Here is an 18,476-nt window from a genome sequence, read left to right on the forward strand (position 1 = left end):
TGGGATAAACACATAGCCCTCCTTTTTCTTTCCCTATTACCACACCCCTTGCCTGTAACTGGTATGGATTACATCAGAAATTCCTTGCTGAGCCAGCTCTGCTAATAATTTTTGTTCTAAATCACAGAAAAAACCTGCGAAATGTAATCATGTCCATACTTTCGTCCACTGCAAATACCCGGAAGATGAAATTAAATCTTACAAAGAGCAATCCATCTCTTACTCAATCACTCCAGGACAAACTGAAGTGCCAGAGCAATGGTTTTACTGCGTTTGTGTGAACTCGTGTTACAGGCTGAGGCCACGGGCTGGGAATCTGCGATCTGCCAGTCCAGATGGGATTAGAAATCACTGTCACGTATGAAACGTCTGGCTCTCAATGAAATTATCTTTGAGGGGAAGCTTTATAAAGACACTTTCCACAGAAGTAGGAGAGGAGTAGAAAAGGGGCTGTATGTAACTGTTCAGCTGAGATCAAATTCAATTAGAGCTGAGAGTTTGCAGCGTTTTCAGTGAACTCTTTCCCTCAGTGAGCACCACGCTGGTTATTCAGCCTCTCCAACACCAGTTTATTGACTGCTGTGGCCTGATCACTCCTTGGGACACATTTTTAAAAGCAGAAGGTGGCACACAGCCATGCTGATGCCCCTGCAGCCATGTTTCTAAAGGGAGTGTGACAGTGAGTGACACATGCTGACTGCAGGGCTGGCACATGCCGGCCCTTGCAGCACCTTCTCCCCATGTGCACAGGCAGCTCGTGGTACCCACGTGCACACACCCAGCAAATCAGCAGCAGCACTTTATCTCCCCTCAGCAAGGCCTCTGCTCCTGGAAAACCACTCACTTCAGTCCAACCATGCCTTTTTAGCTAATTGGCACAGAGAGAAGCAGTTAAATGTAACAGAAACCAGGGCTTCCAAAGGAAGATAACATTTTTGAAGCCATGATTTCTATTGCTTTTTATTACCTTTACCTATGGTTTATATGACAAGGGGTCAGAGAACAGATGCAGATGCTAGACTGGGTGACTGAGTAAATGAAGTCAACTTCTGCAGAGAAATGCAGAAGGAACTTAGAAGACATGAGTGAATTCACTTTAGTAGCCAAATGAAGTTTTGACTCACTGCTGACTCAAGTAAAATTCCAATTTAATACACCTCCAAAGCATAACCTCTTCTAGATAAAACAACAGTAATCCACTAACCAAATACACTCAGAAGAGAAAGGGAAATTCTGAGTAAGAGTACAAATATGAATCATTATTCTGATAATGTTTTTGTTATTATTTTTGCAGATGAATCCAAAAGCTCTTAGGACTCAATTAGGTTACCACAGCCAATAAAGATGAAAAGCAAAAGCAAGGCAGATACTTTCTGCCTAGACACCATGGTGATGGGCACATTAGAAATGAGGTAGATTAGATAGATGAACTAGACAGACACATCTAACTGTCCTCCAGTGCACTCATTTGTTTGACAGCCTGGAAAATGCCAACATTCCTGGGATTAAATGAAAATAGAAAATTGCATTTTCACCGTAAAGTATACCTGGAACTTTCCTATGTCAGATTCTCTTTGTTAAAATAAACCAGGGCCCAACCACGTCCTCCCAGAGTGACCAAAGCACAGTAAGATAAATGACATAGAAACCAAGGCACAACCAACTGAGAGCCCTTGGGCTGCTACCCGTGTAGCCAGTTTTTAGTGGAGTGATAATGACCTGCACACACGTTGAGACATTAATTTTTCCTGAGCTCAACAGCACCAAATATCCTAAACTGCCCATCTTGCATTGCTGTCTTGATATCGTAATTATTTTACCATGATTTCCAGCCGCTTTACCTTTACGGGCTGGTCAAACAATTTTTGTTCTGTGGTGCCTTTCCCCCACTTTCTTCTTCAAAAAAGCAAAAGTAAGTATCTTGGATGTAAAAAATACAGAAGAGCAGTGAGTGGAGTGGCTGTCCCCAGAGGCTGCCGGGCCAGGTCTGTCTCTGTGCGCTCTACCCCAGCTCCCAGAGCAGCACATACACACAGTGACACACAGTTCACACCTGTGCCCACATTCCATCCTTTCTCAGGACGTGTGCTCCATCCAGAGCTGGCTGTGGCAGCCTGGCAGCGCCCACCCCAGCCCTGGCAGCAGCACCGGGGAGCCGAGCTGAGCGACATCCCGGAGCTGCTGGGGAGAACAGCATCCAGCTCCTTGTGACAGTTTTCCCCACACAACATCACAATCAGCCAAACACACTTGTAATCTACTGCAGCTGGTGTTTCTATAATTGATAGAGATATAAAAGCCCTTTTTGCTAAAGTTGTACTTTTGTATTTTTTTTTTCTTGGGGGAGTTGTGAGAAAGCAGCTACAAAAAGCAAGCTTTAAATCTCAGATAATGTAGCTCCCTTTAGAATCCCAAGCTTAAAGCGAGTAGTTATGAGTTTTAGCAATGCAAAAAAAGGGAGCTAAAAACAAACATTTATTTTACTTGACGTAGCAAAACAGTGGATTAAAAAGTTAAATCAATGTGCCGTCTGAATGGTTCCTGCTGTAGCTGCAATTTCAAATGAAATAAGATTGTTATAAAAACTCGCCCGTATTAGGCACATTTGGAAATGTCTCCTTGTAACTGTTCTTTAAGTGTTCTGTCTATGAGCACTAACAGGTCACTGCACAGGAAATGCAAAAATATGTTACATTTTAATCAGGGCATATAAAACACTGTCTAGAATGTTACATTGCCCTTGGGAATCTGAAGTAAGTAGAGGAACTTTTACAAAGTCCAGGTCACTCTCCCCATTACATCACTGTTTAAAAAAAATATTATTAGGTTACATTACAGAGATGTCATGTATTAGAACTTTCCCAGTTGCAGGATGATGGCTAAGAGATGCTTATTTCCTTGGAGAAACTCGTAATTGCTCCCTTGCTCCCCTGCTCATACTTTGTATATTGGAAATAGTGCATTTTAACTGAGTCAAAATGTTTCCAAACAATTAGAAAGAGGCAGGACTAATATAAAAATGAGACTGTTCGTATACTCACAGCAACAACAAATTTCAGCACTTTTACCCTAACACACACACATAAATTGAAACTCTGCCTTGCTGAACCTCATAGGTGATAAAAAATGAAAGAAGGGATTTTAGCAGACGTGTTTGGGAATGATTAAGGTAAAATGTCCCTAATCCAAACAAATGGAAACCCAGATGTTGATGGCATCATAACATTCCTCTGCCTTCCTGCAACTCTTTCTCCACATGATTTACATTTGTTTAACCCAAATCACAAGTTTGTAAAATCTTTACTAAGTTCACCAAAGCAGCAAAAGAGTAATGCAGAGATGACTGTTTTCTAGATTAACATTCTCAGGATTTTAGTTATTTAATACATAAATGCTGGAGGTGACACAAACCAGTACAATAACCTGAAGGCAACCTGCTCTGCTGAGCCCGATTCGAGTCTTGTGGCTGACTTTCAGATAGAAAGATCAGATTTATAGGAAAAAACTCCCATGGGGCAGCAAACAAAATGAAATAAAATAAAATAAACCCCTGTCTCTGAGTAAAACCTAAGTGAGAGCCCCAGGGGCCCAGGGCAGGTACCCACACAGCGACCCAGGGACCAGCCCTCCACCATGGGCATGTTGGGGCAAGAGAGGAGCTCTCAGACTAGCAAGCCTTTTATCTGAACAGATATCTGTGGTTGAAACTCCTGGCAGGATTCTTTGTGTTGTCTCTGAGCTGCTTTTGTACCACAGCTACTTCACTGCCCAAAGCGCCCACACTCCCTTCGGCCTGACCCACCCCGGCCATGCCAGGCCTGGCGCCACCACTGACCAACGCCTGTCCCACACCCCAACGCCTTCCAAACACACCAAATAGATCAAAATATCAAATGTAACAATGCCACAGGTTCTATATGGGGTCACCAACCTGTCCATGTGCTGCCTGAGCTCTTCCACTCTCCTGTTGGCTCTGCCATCCGAGGGCAGCCCTGCGCCTGCCCGACATCATCTTCTCCTTGTTCCCACACCAGGAATCGGGATTTTCCTCCTTTCCCATTGGGTTTTGCACTTTTCCTGAGCTGCCTGTGCCGTGCCTGTGGATGGCATCTCATCTCTGCCATTCAGCTGGCATGGGGGGCACAGCTCTGGCCAGTTTAAAGGGGTTTTTTTGACTTTTTCCCCACAGAAGAAGGTCCCGCCTCACGCGCGCTGGGCCTACCGGGCCATGGCGGCCCCTCAGGCCTGGCGCTGCCAGCCCGGCACGGCCCGGCACGGTTTGTTCCAGCTGGGCTGGATGGATTTCCTGCACACATCTTTTCTGTCTCTGAGGTGGGGATGAGTACAGGCTTTGGGACAGCCAGCTGGGAGTCCCACGTGTGCAGCCACAAGGGTTCCCACCCAGGTCTGACCGGGCAGGAGCTGCCGGATGTGCTCCCGGCACGAGCTCACGGTTACTGCGGTGCTGACAGGGCAATAAAGCCACGCTCATGAGTTTACCCCTGTTTGCAGTGGATATTTCATAATGTTATGCTTTCTGCCCCTCTTGTCCACGTTCTGCTCCCTAAATCTCTCTGCTTCCTCCTTCAAGGCCTGTGCTCCAGCTAAACACAAAAAAAACTTGTCCTTCATTCTCCTTCTGCTCGGACCCATGGCTGCCCCGGCAGCCACTGTCCTACTTATCCCCAGCTCAAATGTTTTATAAGGGAATGTAATTGAAAAAGAGAAACCAAGAGCAGAGCATGTGTGGTGGGGATGGCACGTTGGAGAATGCTGTGTCACCTTCTAAAAATTCTTTGGCAACAGCAACTTTTAGGCTTTATAAGTCAGACAAATTTGGGTGGATTTTCTCAGGGAAAGCAGAAGATATCTCTGAAAAATGTTCACGTCACTGCCAGAAAGCTCAGTGGTCCCACAGCTTTGAAATAAACCCTGATGAACGTCTTCTAATTTTTTGCCAAATAACATCCTACCCTAAATTACAGGAAGAACATTTTAAGAAAGAAAACACAGATTTTAATAATGGAAATGGTCTCTTCGAGCAGCTCAGAACTGGAAACATCAGAACCAGTAGAAATCAAACTGCTCAACAGGAAACCCCAAACAAGCTGGACTATAAGAAATGGTGAGTCCATAACACAGAAGTTTTTGCTGCCATGCCCTGGGCTATCCAGTGCTCCCACATCCACACAACACTGTTCTCAAGGATTATGCTGGTTTTCTGTTCTGTTCAAGACTTTTCCTATTTTCCCCCTATTTTTACTATCACACATCTGAACATTTACCACATTCAAGGCCTGCCAGGCAGGTGAAGATGCTGAGCCCTGGGCACCAGTCTTGGCTACTTGCCCTGCCCTATTCACTGCACCTTGCCTCTCCAGTCTGAACAACCCAGACAGAGAAAGAGCTCCTCAGACAAAAAACAAAACAAAAAAAGACATCTGTAATTCCAACCACAGAAAAGGCTGATGACTTGTGCTGTCATATTTGAGCTGTTTTTTCTCATGCACGAGTAAAACAATAACCAGGCGAGGCTGAAAATCCCAGGTCTGAGTCCCTGATTCAGGCAGAGCAGCCCTTGGCCATAAATTCCAGCACTGCCTTAAAAATTGATAGAAACTCTTTTAAATCATCAAGTATTCAGCTGCTCATTACTGATATATACTTTAATGATGTGCCTTTAAATTTTGGTCTAGTTTAAAAATACAGTTTCCTCAAATTCCATACCAAATCCAGGCCCTGTAATTTTGTTCTGGTGCTTTTTCCTTTCTAAGGTCTGCTTGAAACACAAAATTTAAAGAGTTTGCTCTGCCAGGTGATGTTTTGTTAGCTTTTGACAAGAGAAAATATTTAATCCCTTAATTTTTTTTTTCCTGCTCTGAATATTAGTTTAATTGTCACAAATAATTAAACTCTTACGAGTTAGAGACATCTTCAGACATTTTGACAATACATATTAAGAGACACTTTAAGGCAAATCTGCACAGATCGGCTTTTATTTGTTATGCTAAACGATGATGCATCCTGATTGCATTTGTTCCTTATTTGTGTGTGCAACAGGAGACGTACTGTGAATGATCTGTAAGGAATAAAATGACAGTATTTGACAGGCTAGGAAATGTCTGGGCAAGGATACAGGAGAAGGAACCCTGAGAGGGCATTGTTTATGGAGGGGCAATGGGGAGAGACATTCCCTTCAATCTAAGGCAATGAAAGGCGCCAACAACTAAATTACAGTTAATAACAGTAAGAAATAAACATAAATTACATATACAAGGCTCGAGCTCAAGGACTTTGGACCACCAAAAATATATGTTATTATATCAATTATCAACGAGAGACAAATTCCCATCCTGGGAATTTGCATACGAACTCTAATAACCTACCATTCAGAAATAGAGGCAAGTATTAATTTCCACATGAAAAGGAGCCACGGGAGAGCTTCCCAGGTCCCCAGCTCTGGAGGAGAAAGCCCTACCTGGTGATTCAGCACCTCTGCTCAAGAGGGTAGCAGGTGGTCTCCCAGGTAAGGCAGATCAGCCCCATATTACCTAAGATTTATTCAGAGTTCCTGTCAATATAATGGCTGAAACAACCATTGCTGAGAGGTAATATGGTGTGAAAATAAACATAAACAACCCTTAATGAATCCAGAGGCTATTACCTGCACCATATTTCTTCAATAGGCAATACATACATCTCCAGTCCAGGGAGACAACATAAAAGTGCCTTTGATTGAGGCCCAATTCCAGTTTACACAAGAGAGGGAACTGAGGGGTCTATAGGAATTTGGTGCTAAAGGCTTTTGAAAATTCAGGTCTCTCTTTAGCTGCCCATGTAAGGATTTTGACCCCCAAGGACTGCAAGCTGAGCCTCCAGCTCTATCACCAGAGAATTCCAACCTCCTCTGGCAGTCTGGGTGGAGGAAAATGTGCATGGCCTGTTCAGCTGCAATTACACCAGGTTTTACATATTTCTCAGGGCAATGCTTTATAGACAGTCACATCCAGCTCTCCAAAGAAATGCAGAACAATTTATGGGAAGAAAAGTAACAGGAACCAAATTCTCAGGTCCTGAAACTTAGCATTGACCAAAAACCAGAATGTAAAAAACTTGATTATTCTGTCTAAAACTCTTGCTTAGTCAAGCTCCCTTGGCTTGGTAGAATTAACATAGCTCTGGTCTCTCAAACCATGAGCCCTCCTATTTTTGGGAGCTCCTGGCCATGAGCAAAGTGCCTCTTCCACCACCACAGGGAATTGCACGGGAGGGATGAAACTGCATTTCCACCTTCCCCAGGGTCCCAGCTGGTCCGCTCCCTTTTCTCCCCAGCACAGGGCAGGGATGCCTTGAGCTTCCAGCCCAGACTTCCCTCCTGGAAATGCTCTAATGATAGAAATGTGATCTAGTACCGCGAGCAGGGAATTGGGAGCAAACGCTGCTTGACCTTGAGCAAATCAGGTAAAACCTCCTGGGTTCAATTCGCCTTTCTGTACAGCTGAGGGGAAATATTCCACATCTCTGGGGTTATTCTGAGGAGTATCAGCAAGAAATCCGCGGAAGAAAGGTGCTAAGTGTGAAAAAATATTGCTCCACTGCCTAACAAAGGACACAAATACGAGCAGGATCCACACAGCTAATCAAAAGCACTGGAAAGCTTTTAATTTTTTAGCATTTAATGCTACAGATGATCAATATAACTACTTAGCTTCTTTCTCCTTTCACGGGTTAATTTAATGCTACTTGTACTGTGCTTATGTATGGCACGACACGGCTGAAAAACACATAAAAAAATAATTTTGGAAGAGCAATACAGCAGCTGGCACAAGGTTTCTTCGATACAAAACATAAAATCATAAAAGACCCAGCGCTTTCCTGTGAAGTCCACTCACCCTGTGGGAAGCAAATGAGTTCTTCCTATATGTACAAAGAAAATTGCAGACCTTATAAATCGTGCTGGTGATTCGCCGTGCGATTCACACAAAAAAACATTTATATATGGAAAATTCAGAGTAAAATCTCTCTATGAAAAATAGAAATTACTTCTGTCCAATTGCAGGGTGAGTGATAGAAATAAGGTTGTTGTCTGCACACACAAACCACAATGTGCAGATTTTCATTCCAGTCTCCTCTAAGCAGAGTTTCACTAGGAAAACAAAAAATCTGAGCTATCAAGGTATTCTCGAGAATCTAATTATTTTCATTAAAAACAAGAACTGTAAGCTGCTCCTTTTTTCAATAGGAATTCTGCGCCGATTCCACATAAACAGACCCAATATCACTTCAGCAAAGTTGCTTTGGGAATATGTAACAGCCTTTTTTAAGTTATGAAAGCAATATTGGATGAGATTTACTACAATTTAAGATAAGTGGGTCTTAATTTTATATGAACAGAGAGACTTAAAAAGCAGGCAGGAAGAGTTCCAATTATATTGTGCTGGAATATCAGGCCCTGTGCAAAATTGCCCCTTTTCTGTTTTACATGCATAAAAACAGGCACAACAGGCTTTTCAATTAAATGAGTCTTTTGAGAGAGATGCAGGAAGAGCCAGCGAGCTCCTTAAAACTTTATTGCTTTTTATCTTTGTCAGGTAGGGCTGTGAGTTGAAAATGACCTGTTCTTTGCAGCACACAGTCCTTCCTGTGAGCTTTTTCTTCCTGTTTGACCCATCAGTTTTAAAGGTTTCCCAAACTGGGAATGCAAGGCTTGATCTGGATTAGTTTTCCCCATCTCCTCGGTAGTTGTGCTTTTCCACAGCCATCCAGAGCTCAGGATGTTTCCCAGAGTCTCTTTAGCATTGGGAGTAACTTTAATGAGCCTCAGTATCATTAGAGGAGAGCAGTTTACAGAACACAGGGAGAAAAGACACAGAAAGGAATAAGATACAGCTCTAATAGATACAAGCCATGGAGATGAAAGAACGAAGTCAGCATCTCATTTGCATTAATACAATAAAAATACAGCATTAATGTTGCTAGTTGTAAATTTTTTTTCAATAAAGTTCAGCCTGATTATATCTGGGAAAAAGGTAGGCTGTGCATTCCTCGTAGTATTTATCCTATAAAGAGCAGTTGCTGCCTATTAACTTTCTAGATTTAATTGCCACTAAAAGCAATCTCCAGGAAACTTCAATTGAAAGTCACTCCTCAAGAACCGATGGTCTGAGCTCTCATAACTGCTTTGTTTATGGCAACACAAAGCCAGAGCTCCAATTCACACAGCTCCACTCCATCATTACGTTCAGAATTTTGTTTACTGATATTATGTGTGTGTATGTCTGTAATTATACACCCAGACACACACACACACCAGTTCATCACCAGAATCAGGCAAAAGCAATACTGCCAACCTTGTTTATACAAAAAGCACAAAGCGCAACCTCAAAAATCATGGGACTGGCTGAAAACGATGGGAAGTTAAAACCAGCCACTGTGAGAATCAAGGCATTTTTCTCCTGCAAAAGAACTTCCAGCCTGCTTGTTTTCAGGTTCCTCTCCAGAGTGAGCAGTTTGAAATAAATTTCCTTTCAAAATGCATATTGGACACTTGCATAATCATCATCAGACTCCAGGAACTGGAGGTTTGAAGAAAATAAACCCTAACAAAGGACTTTCAGGAGACACCACTGCTAACAGCATAGTTCTAACATTCGGGCAAAGATTGGTGCAATAATCAAAACCTGCTCTGAACAACCGAGCTCTCCAGGTGCATCCCTCTCCCAGACAGGCACTTTTCTCCTCTCCTTGCAGGTATGGATGTGTGCATGCCTGAAAAGGATCCGTTTCTCAGACATTTAGGACTGTTTGTTCTATTTAACTGTGGAATTTTACCAGTACTTGGGACCATCAGGCGCTGCACGTTAGAAACTCTGTATTTTTCACAATCAGATCCTGTCATTTTGAAGCTATTGTTGTGCCTTTCTTTTTCCTAGGGCAAAGGGGGAAAACATTTCTTTTAGGGAAACAAAGATTCTCTTCATTTTTCTAAATGAAACACTTAATGCAACAATTAGATCAGAAGACCAGTTTTTCCACTTCTTTTTTTTGCCTGAGAAAGCTCACAAGGTAATGGATGAAAAGCCAGCAACAGTTGAAGAGGGATGTGTAAATCTAATGGGAAACACTGTGCTTCTGTGATGCTTTTCTCCTTGAAACCTTAAAAAATACACGGTTTGCTGTCAAGGTACTTCTGAGTTGCAGAAGCCGTTATTATAACACAGTAAAAATTACTCTGTGCCAACAGCCTCAAGTGAGAAGCCACCTTAATGAGAAATAACTGCTTTTAGCCCCTAAAAGCACATGGAACTTTCAGGCTTTGGATTTGCAACCCCATTTTCAAGCATTTTCTCGAGAGCTGCCGCCCCTGTGCACAACATGAACACCATGCCTTAAAGAAGGTTTTTTTTAAAAGCCCATCTCACCTCCTGGTACCCAGGACCAGTGCTCAGTAATTAACACAGAAACGTGACTGGGGAGGGAAGTTGGCCGAGCAAGCAGAATATCTCAGTCATCCAGCCTTCAGGAAAGAATAGCTCACAAGCGTTAGGAACAGAAGTTCCAAGCAGAAGTGGCCCTGGATTTCAAGCTTAATGGAAGAGTCTGGTCCCTCTTCAGAGGCAGAATGCTTCCCCAGGAACATATCTATTGAATTTTGTAGCTGAACAGCCCAGCCTTACAGAGACAGTCCTTCCACAGGCCAGGCACCCACTGAAGCAAAGTGCTGAGTAAGAGCGGCTGAACTGGGCCCACTCTCATGTAAATGATTGTAATTAAATAGGTAATGAAAAATCCCTGCTCTTGCATGAATGAAATGGAAGACTTCAGCTCGGAGTGTAATGCGGTTCCACTTGGCTCCTGTATCAGATTGGGAGACAAATGAAAATGTCTCTCTGCTTGCGTGAGCATGCTTTGGAGGTAAAACTTCACAAATATTTTCATTTTGCAGAGAAGAGGGAAAAACAAAGGCTTATTCTAGCAGCAAAGTCTGTAGGATCCCACCTTTTTAAGGCAGCACGTGGCACACACATCTCAACCCGAGAAGCATTAAACAGAATTTGAATAATTTCACTTTGCCTTTGCTAATAATACGTCATCCAGTGGAAGAACCAGGCCTTATTCTCCCCTCCACCAGCTGACATGATATTTTTTTTACATTTGAGCTCTTAAGATCTGCACAATAGCTTAACACAATAAGTGTTTAGCCTCTGGTTCCAACTGTAATTGATAGAGTACAGTTCCATTCCCTCTGCTGCTGCTAAGTTGGGAATTGCAGCCACAGCAACTGACAGCTTTTTTTTCTCCGCGAGTCTGGAGTTGCTCTCTGGGAGTGATGTCCTCATCGGGATGGGAAGGGAAATGACGGCAGAAAAGCTCACCCTGGCCCTGTGCTACCGAGGGACTCCAGGGACCTCTGCTAGGGGAGAAAGCTCCTTGAGGTGGGTGCTGAAAATGAGAGCAAAAATCAGGAGGAGAAAAGCTCCGGGAGGAAATTTCCAAAATGCTGCCGGTTTGGAGAAAATGGGCTTCTCAGAGAGCACGGAGGAGGGAGAGCAGTTATGCACTAGAATTTCTGACAATGGACACGCTTTCAAAAGTGCTGTAAAATTGTGTTATTTGCTGATGGAAATGTCTTTTGTTTCCCAGTCACGGGGGCTGAACTCTGGGTGCGCCCCGCTCTTCAGATAGTGGGGAGATACTGGCTGGGATAAATGAGAGGAAAATTGAAATAGGGAAATAGGCACTAAAATGAGCATGATTTCAAATTGTCCCGTTCAGGCCTGAGTTCTGACACGGGGAAAAAAATTTCCGAGCAGCTTTGGGCTTAGGAGCCGACTGCAGAATTTAACGCAGATGGCGACTAATTTTGGTGCCTCTTTAGTTGCAAAAGTACCTATTTTTGAAGATATTTAATTAGCCAGGATTTAAAGGCTCCTCTTGTTTGTGAACACCTTGGCCTTTTTGTCATCTGTCAGCATGGTGATGTGCACTGTAAGTGAAGGGTTCTGAGGCATGAACTGTTTAGGTGGTTTTGATGTGCAGTTGCTTTTCTGGAGGATGTTGAAACAAAACAGTGCTGCCATTTCTACAGTTTCATTCAGCACTGCTTCCTTGGAATCTGCTGCCATTGCCCCTGTTACAAAGGATACAAACAATCCTGGAACAGCCACAGTGCTCCTGGATACATTTACAGAGATATCTGGCTGCCTTTCACCATAGAAATTCAGGGAGCAAGCCTTGCTGGTTTTTCACTCTGCTCCCTGCACAAGCAGAATTTCACATTCTAAATACAATTCTGGTTTAAATAACCTTTCCTACTAAGGTGCAAGCTGCAGCTTTAAAGAACTCCCTGCTCACCATCTTCTGCTTGCTGCTGTATGAGGACTCTTCCAAAAACAAACCCGTGTTATTCTACAGCTCCAATAAACAGAATAAATGTGCCTGAGACCTGCTTCTGCTGTCCTTCTCCCCAGCTTTGGTTGTTAGCTAGTCTGTCAGGGCTGAGAGAGAAAGAAAAGAAGAAATATAAAATTTCACCCGCAAAGGGCGTTAAGTCCAGATCCCTCTTTGCAGGCTTTAAAAAAGCAAACTACCAATTCATGATCACAAAATAAAATATGCACATTTAAACAAGCTGCAGGGGAAAGGAGAGTTTAATCCAGTGAAATTGTGTTTGAAAGCTATTTCATACCCCTAGGAATAAAATCTGAATAGCAATTCTGCTTTGCTTCCACCCTTTTTCCACCCTTCTGTTAATATATTACCATTTGTTATGGAATCGTTACGAGACTTTTGCCCCAGACCTGGCTGCATTTTGCTGAAGGATGAAGGGCTTTGTGGGCCTGAGCCTCCTCTTGCTCACAGGAGCAGTCAGAACTCAGTGATGCTCCAGGGAAGCGATGTTTGATTTGCCCCTGAGCGGGGAGGAATCGGGCCCGTTTGCAAAGCCCCAACACACACGGGCTGCTTGCTGCAGACACAGTCCCATCCTAAAGCAGGCTCTGATGGAAAGAGCTGCAACTCTCTGCCTCAAGAACTATCGACTTGGCAGTGACGCTCTCAGAACGCAAGGATGATTCAGGAAAGATTCCTGCAAAGATCAAAATGCGTTTGACATCGTCTCGGTGTCGATGTGAAATAAAGTGGCTCTAAAAGTGTAATCGGAGAGCAGAAATCCCCATCATCACACATAAATAGTGCCCCATTTATCCAATTACACTCCCTTGTTTCATTACAATGCTCGGGAATATATTTCTTAGGAATTCAAGGCTTAAAATTAATAATAGAAAAGGACAAAATTGCCATGTATATTTCTCTAGATAGATTTTCATCTAACAGCAGGACCTCACTTCTGATTCACTCGCTGGTTCTCTCTAACCTTTACATTATTCATTAATCAAACTCGAAACCTGCTTTCAAAGTCAGTGCATGGCAGTAATTATTTACAGTTGTGCATAGTATTTAATTTTAAGCAATGACAAAAGCAGGCATGTCCAGAATCATAAGGCTTATCATTTTTCTTCCCTTGGAGGTGAACTATCTGAAGAAATTAAAAGTTGCAAACTTCTCTTCAATATCTCTGCTGCCATCAAGACAAAATGCAGTGCAACTGATACCTTTGAACTCGTGCAACTAAAAATAAATAAAAGTGAAAATTAAGTAATATATAATGTATTAACTCCTTTAAATAAAAGGACTGAGGAGCTTTGCTATCAGCCTTGATGAGAGATACATTTCTTATTGCACAGTCTGTCTCCTGTCACTTTGAGGTATTTTTCACCATACAAAACAGAACCTCAGTATTATCCCTGAAAATGAAAGTCAGTTTTAAGAACTATATACAACAGGCACGTCTGCTCTTTGAAACTCCCCCCTACCCCCCACAAACAGACAAATACAACTTCAAAGCAGGAGAACTATTGCAAATGTATAAACCTACTTCAAATAGTTCTGCTGGCTGAAACTGGACTGCATTTGCAGGATTTTGCTCACCTGAAACAACACTGATCTGAAGAGAAATCTAATCAAAGAAATGCACCACTGAAGAGCAATGCACATTTTATAACGAGAATGAGAAAGGATAGATCTACTTGTGGTCATACGAGTTTCTCCCGGTCACTAAGATCTTAAAAATGCTGCAGGATCCTGGATAAAAACATCTCTTACTGTATCTCAGCAGGGAAATCCTAGGAAACAACAGCACGGGCTTTGCTTGCAAAAATTTACTTACTGTATCCTGTTTCTAAAAAAGAACACCGTGCCCCTGCCACGAAAAGATACTACACACATTCCAAGTGAAAATTCTACTTTGAAACCCAAATAAAATGAAGCCTCATGTTCCTGACAGAGAGAAAAAAGGAGCAGTTCCAGCACTGTCACTGTGCCGATCAGCATCCATGAAAAAGCAGCTATTTATTTATCCTGCAAGTTGAAAATGTGAATGCCTTATTCAGATCAAACCTCTGGGTGAAGAAAATAATACCAGCAACTCTGACAGCAGAGGCCTCCCGAATACATATATATATTTATATATTTATATATTTATATATTTTATAAACATGTGTATTTCTAGGGGAGCTGTTATTTATAGCGATCACCATAAATTGGGATCTTTGCCTGCCAGGAATGCCAGCCTGCATAGGTACCTTCACTGGGCACGTCCCAAAAGCTTCTGCCTGCAGCCCATTGTCCTGCACCCAAGGAAATGCAGCCAGAGCTGAGAGTTGATAAAAGTTCTGCGTGTCCCAGTTTCTCTGGGTGACATTTCCCCCTGCGTGGATCCCAAGCACTACTTCACAAAGTTTATTCAAGTGTGCCACTAAACTTGCCCGTACGTTTTGTCCCACATTTGCTGTGCTACACCCAGGAAATATTCACAAGGGCGAGGGACAATTTTTGAACTAAAGACATCAAATATAAGTTTTCTTTAAAGAACTAATCCGAGGAAGGACACAAAGGGAAAAAAGAAGGGAAAAAACCCGCCTACATTAAAAGCCAAACAAGATAATAATTGTGCATGTCTGGCTAAGAGAATCTAGAGGGCAAGCCTTACGTCATTGGCACTTGGGTTACCATGGTGAGTGATTTATTGATATATATCAAGAATGAATAGATCAAAGGCAGCAAGATGACAGGTGATCAATCAAATGTCAAATCAAAGCTGGCAATCAACTGGAAAGCTGATTTTTCAGTGGGTGGGTCTGGCAGAAGAAAAATGAACTTCCATATTGCGCTTCCCAGAAACAAAACCCCACCACACTATTAAAAAAAAAATAAAAAGCAATTAAGGAGCCTGAAAGAAAACTCTTTGAAAAGATTTACTATACAGACCCACTCGTCTGTTTCTTTTTCTTGGCCCCCAAAAGAAAAAGAACACCCTACAATGACAAACAAAACACTTCCAAAGTTGCAAACTATTTTCTTCTGTTAAAAAAAAAATAATAAATTGCAAAACCACTTGGCATGTGCAAATATATAAACTCGGCTACGAAACAAAAGAAGGATTTGATTTGAAAATGTGGATTGTCTCCTAACAGTCAGAACGTTTCATTTTATTTCCTGTTGCAATTTTCACCACTGATGATCAAAGGCTGAACTTCCCCACCGGGTTCATCAGCAGAGAGAGTCCCTGTACTATTTCAGGCACACACAGCGCTCTCTCACACACTCACCCGGCCAGAACTGCCACCAGAAATACGGCGAAATAAAAGATTAAACACCCCGACCCACTTCGCGAAACACACGGATCCAAAGCGAAAGCCACCGGGAGGGGGGAGAACCAGAAAGGAGGGGGAAAAATAAAAAAATCTATCCTAAAGCGAAAAGCGAAGGGAAGCCCGACTGCTTTCAGTTCGGGCAGGGTAAGGGGCAGGGGGAGAAGGGGGCCGGGGGAAGAAAGTTGGGGGGAAAAGTTTCGGCCGGGCAGCGGCAGCGGGGAGCGGCGGCGAGCCGGGGGCAGCGGCGGAGGGCGAGCGGACAGCCCGCGGCAGAGCAAAATCTTGGCAATAAGGAATGAAACTGGCTCCTCAGACTTACGGAGGGAAAGGGAGGGGGAGGGGGGATAAATAAATAAAGATCCAGCCCGGAAAAGCAAGGGTGACCCTAAATAATAATAAAGATGGGGGGTAGGAGTGGAAGGAGCGGAGAGACAGAGGCTGTGTAAGTGGATGGCTTCTCCTTACCTGCAGCCCGTTTGGGTGCTTGCTGTTTCCTCCTTGGCATCGCTCTACTTTCTCCAATCTCACTTCTGTCCCCAGATCCGAGAGCCCTGAGACGCTCCTGAGCCGTGTTCCTCTGCCTCTCAGCTGCTTCCCCAGCACCCCCCTCAAGCCTCCCCTGCCCCCCTCCTTTCCACTTCACTGATAGGAACCTGTTTGGTTTTTATTTTATTTTAGAGATCTAGGTTTCTTTCTTTCTTTCTCTCTCTCTCTCTCTCTCTCTCCCTTTTTTTTTTTTTTTTTTTTTTGGTTGGCTTTTTTTTTTTTTTTTTTTTTTTTTAACTGTTGCAACACTTGCTTTGCTTTGATTCAAACATCCAAGCTCAGGAGCAAATGAAAGGCGCCCACAGTGCCAGAGAACGGTAATAAATAAATAACAAAATAGATCTGTATATATTAAAAAGGCAGCTCTGGAGAGACTGTGGGGCTGGCTGCTTCCTCCCTTCCCTGTCCTGTCCTCCTCCTCCTGGCAGAGCCGTATGGCGGAGCGGTGCCCGGGTGTGCGCGGTGTGTGTGTGTGCGTGCGTGTGTGTGCGCGGAGCGCCGCAGGTTCCGTGCTGTCAGATGCCAGGCAGTGAGTGATATGGGAGCGGACAGGGAGGCTCGGGATGGGAGGAAATGTGGGATCCGCACACACACGCGCGCACACGCACCCCCGGCGCGGGCACACGCGCGCACACGCGCTCACACACACACACACACACACGCGCGCCCCGCACACACACGCGCGCACACGCACACACAGGCAGGGCGAGGCGATGCCAGCGAACATCGATCCGCCGAGCAAACTGAACATTAACAAACTCCTCCTCCGCGACCCGATGACAGGAGGAAATTTACTCCGCGCAGCCGGGCGGCAGAGCCGTTCATTAAAGAGACAGGGCGCCGGCACCGCGCCCGCCGCCGCCAGCGCCGCCGCCGCCCCGCCGGCCCCGCGGGGACACCGCTCCCCACGCGGGGACACCCCCTCCTCACACCACTCCCCACGCGGGGACACCCCCCGTGCGGGACCACCCCCGCTGCGGGGCCACCCCCTCCGTGTGCGGGACCAACCCGGGCTCACCCCCGGCCCCGCAGGATGCGCTTCCCAAGGGAGGGCGCTGCGGGCAGCCGGGGCCGGGGCGCTCCGTGCCATCCACCCGAGACAGGGCGGGTCCAGGGCAAAGAGGGATTTGCAGCAAGGATCCCGCCGGGCGGCCGGGTGCGCTCTGCCGCTGGGCTGCCCGCGGCTGCCGGGTCACCGGGGCCCTCCTCAGGTGTGCCCGGGGCTGGGGACCGGGGGATGCTCCCCAAGGTGTGCCCGGAGCTGGGGACCGGGGGATGCTCCCTCAGGTGTGCCCGGGACTGGGGACCGGGGGATGCTCCCTCAGGTGTGCCCAGAGCTGGGGACCGGGTGATGCTCTCCCAGGTGTGCCCAGAGCTGGGGACCGGGTGATGCTCCCCCAGGTGTGCCCAGAGCTGGGGACCGGGGGATGCTCCCCCAGGTGCTCCCTCCCGCCTGTGGATAGCGCGGGGCTGGTGACCAGGTCCCTTCCCTGCCCAGGGTGTCACTCTGCACCCTGAGGTGTCCCAGCCGTAGAAACACAAAGGGATCGGAGGGTTGGACATCGAAGTTTGGTGAAGTTTGGGTGAAACCCTTCTCCTCCCCGAATTCTGCCTGGCACCTGGATTTAGGGAGAGTCAGGTCCATTCATCAGCATTTCCTTCAGCTGCTGTGAACACCTTGAGGGTTTAAATGTGATTTGGGATTGAAAGGATAGACTAATTTCTATGTATTCAACTATAATTTGTACAAGACCTCCTAAAAGTAGCTTTTCTGATACTCCATATCTTAAACCAAGAGGTTGCTGTAGAACTGAGTTTTTACCTTTTTTTTTTTTTTTCTGTTTTGACATTTGACTCTTCCTATTGAAACTGTTTGGTTTAATACGAGTAATTTACATCCCTCTCAAATATAAAAATATAAATAAATATAATGACAAATATAAATATAAATATATGTAATATATCTGTCAGGTACAAAGCATCAGCAAGAGCCACTGTGGTGCAGCCAGTGTCACTGGGCCATCTGCAAGGCACAGGCCTGCAGCCCCCCAGGTGACCTTTGTGTTCAACACAAGGTTGTGTTTATGAAAGCGTCCCCCTAACTGGTGTCACTGAAATTATTTGATGGCCTTCCCTGTATGAACTCCAGCAATTTTTATATGCAATACCAAAGTATTTATTGGTGCGAGCAAATGCTTCATTTGAAAGATAAAATAG

The 18,476-nt window shown here is 44.6% G+C and overlaps 1 protein-coding gene across 1 annotated transcript in view; it reads right to left on the bottom strand.

The window, feature by feature from the left end:
• Nucleotides 1-17,031, bottom strand: part of TSHZ2 (teashirt zinc finger homeobox 2) — a 210,291-nt gene extending 193,260 nt beyond the window's left edge. Inside the window, exon 1 of the mRNA XM_050982001.1 lies at nt 16,179-17,031. Coding sequence (XP_050837958.1) covers nt 16,179-16,218 — 40 coding nt within the window. The 5' untranslated portion in view covers nt 16,219-17,031. The remainder of the gene's footprint in view (nt 1-16,178) is intronic.
• Nucleotides 17,032-18,476: the final 1,445 nt, after the last annotated feature.

This window comes from Serinus canaria, chromosome 20 (assembly GCF_022539315.1).
Source record: "Serinus canaria isolate serCan28SL12 chromosome 20, serCan2020, whole genome shotgun sequence".
In the NCBI taxonomy this organism is placed as follows: Eukaryota; Metazoa; Chordata; class Aves; order Passeriformes; family Fringillidae; genus Serinus; species Serinus canaria.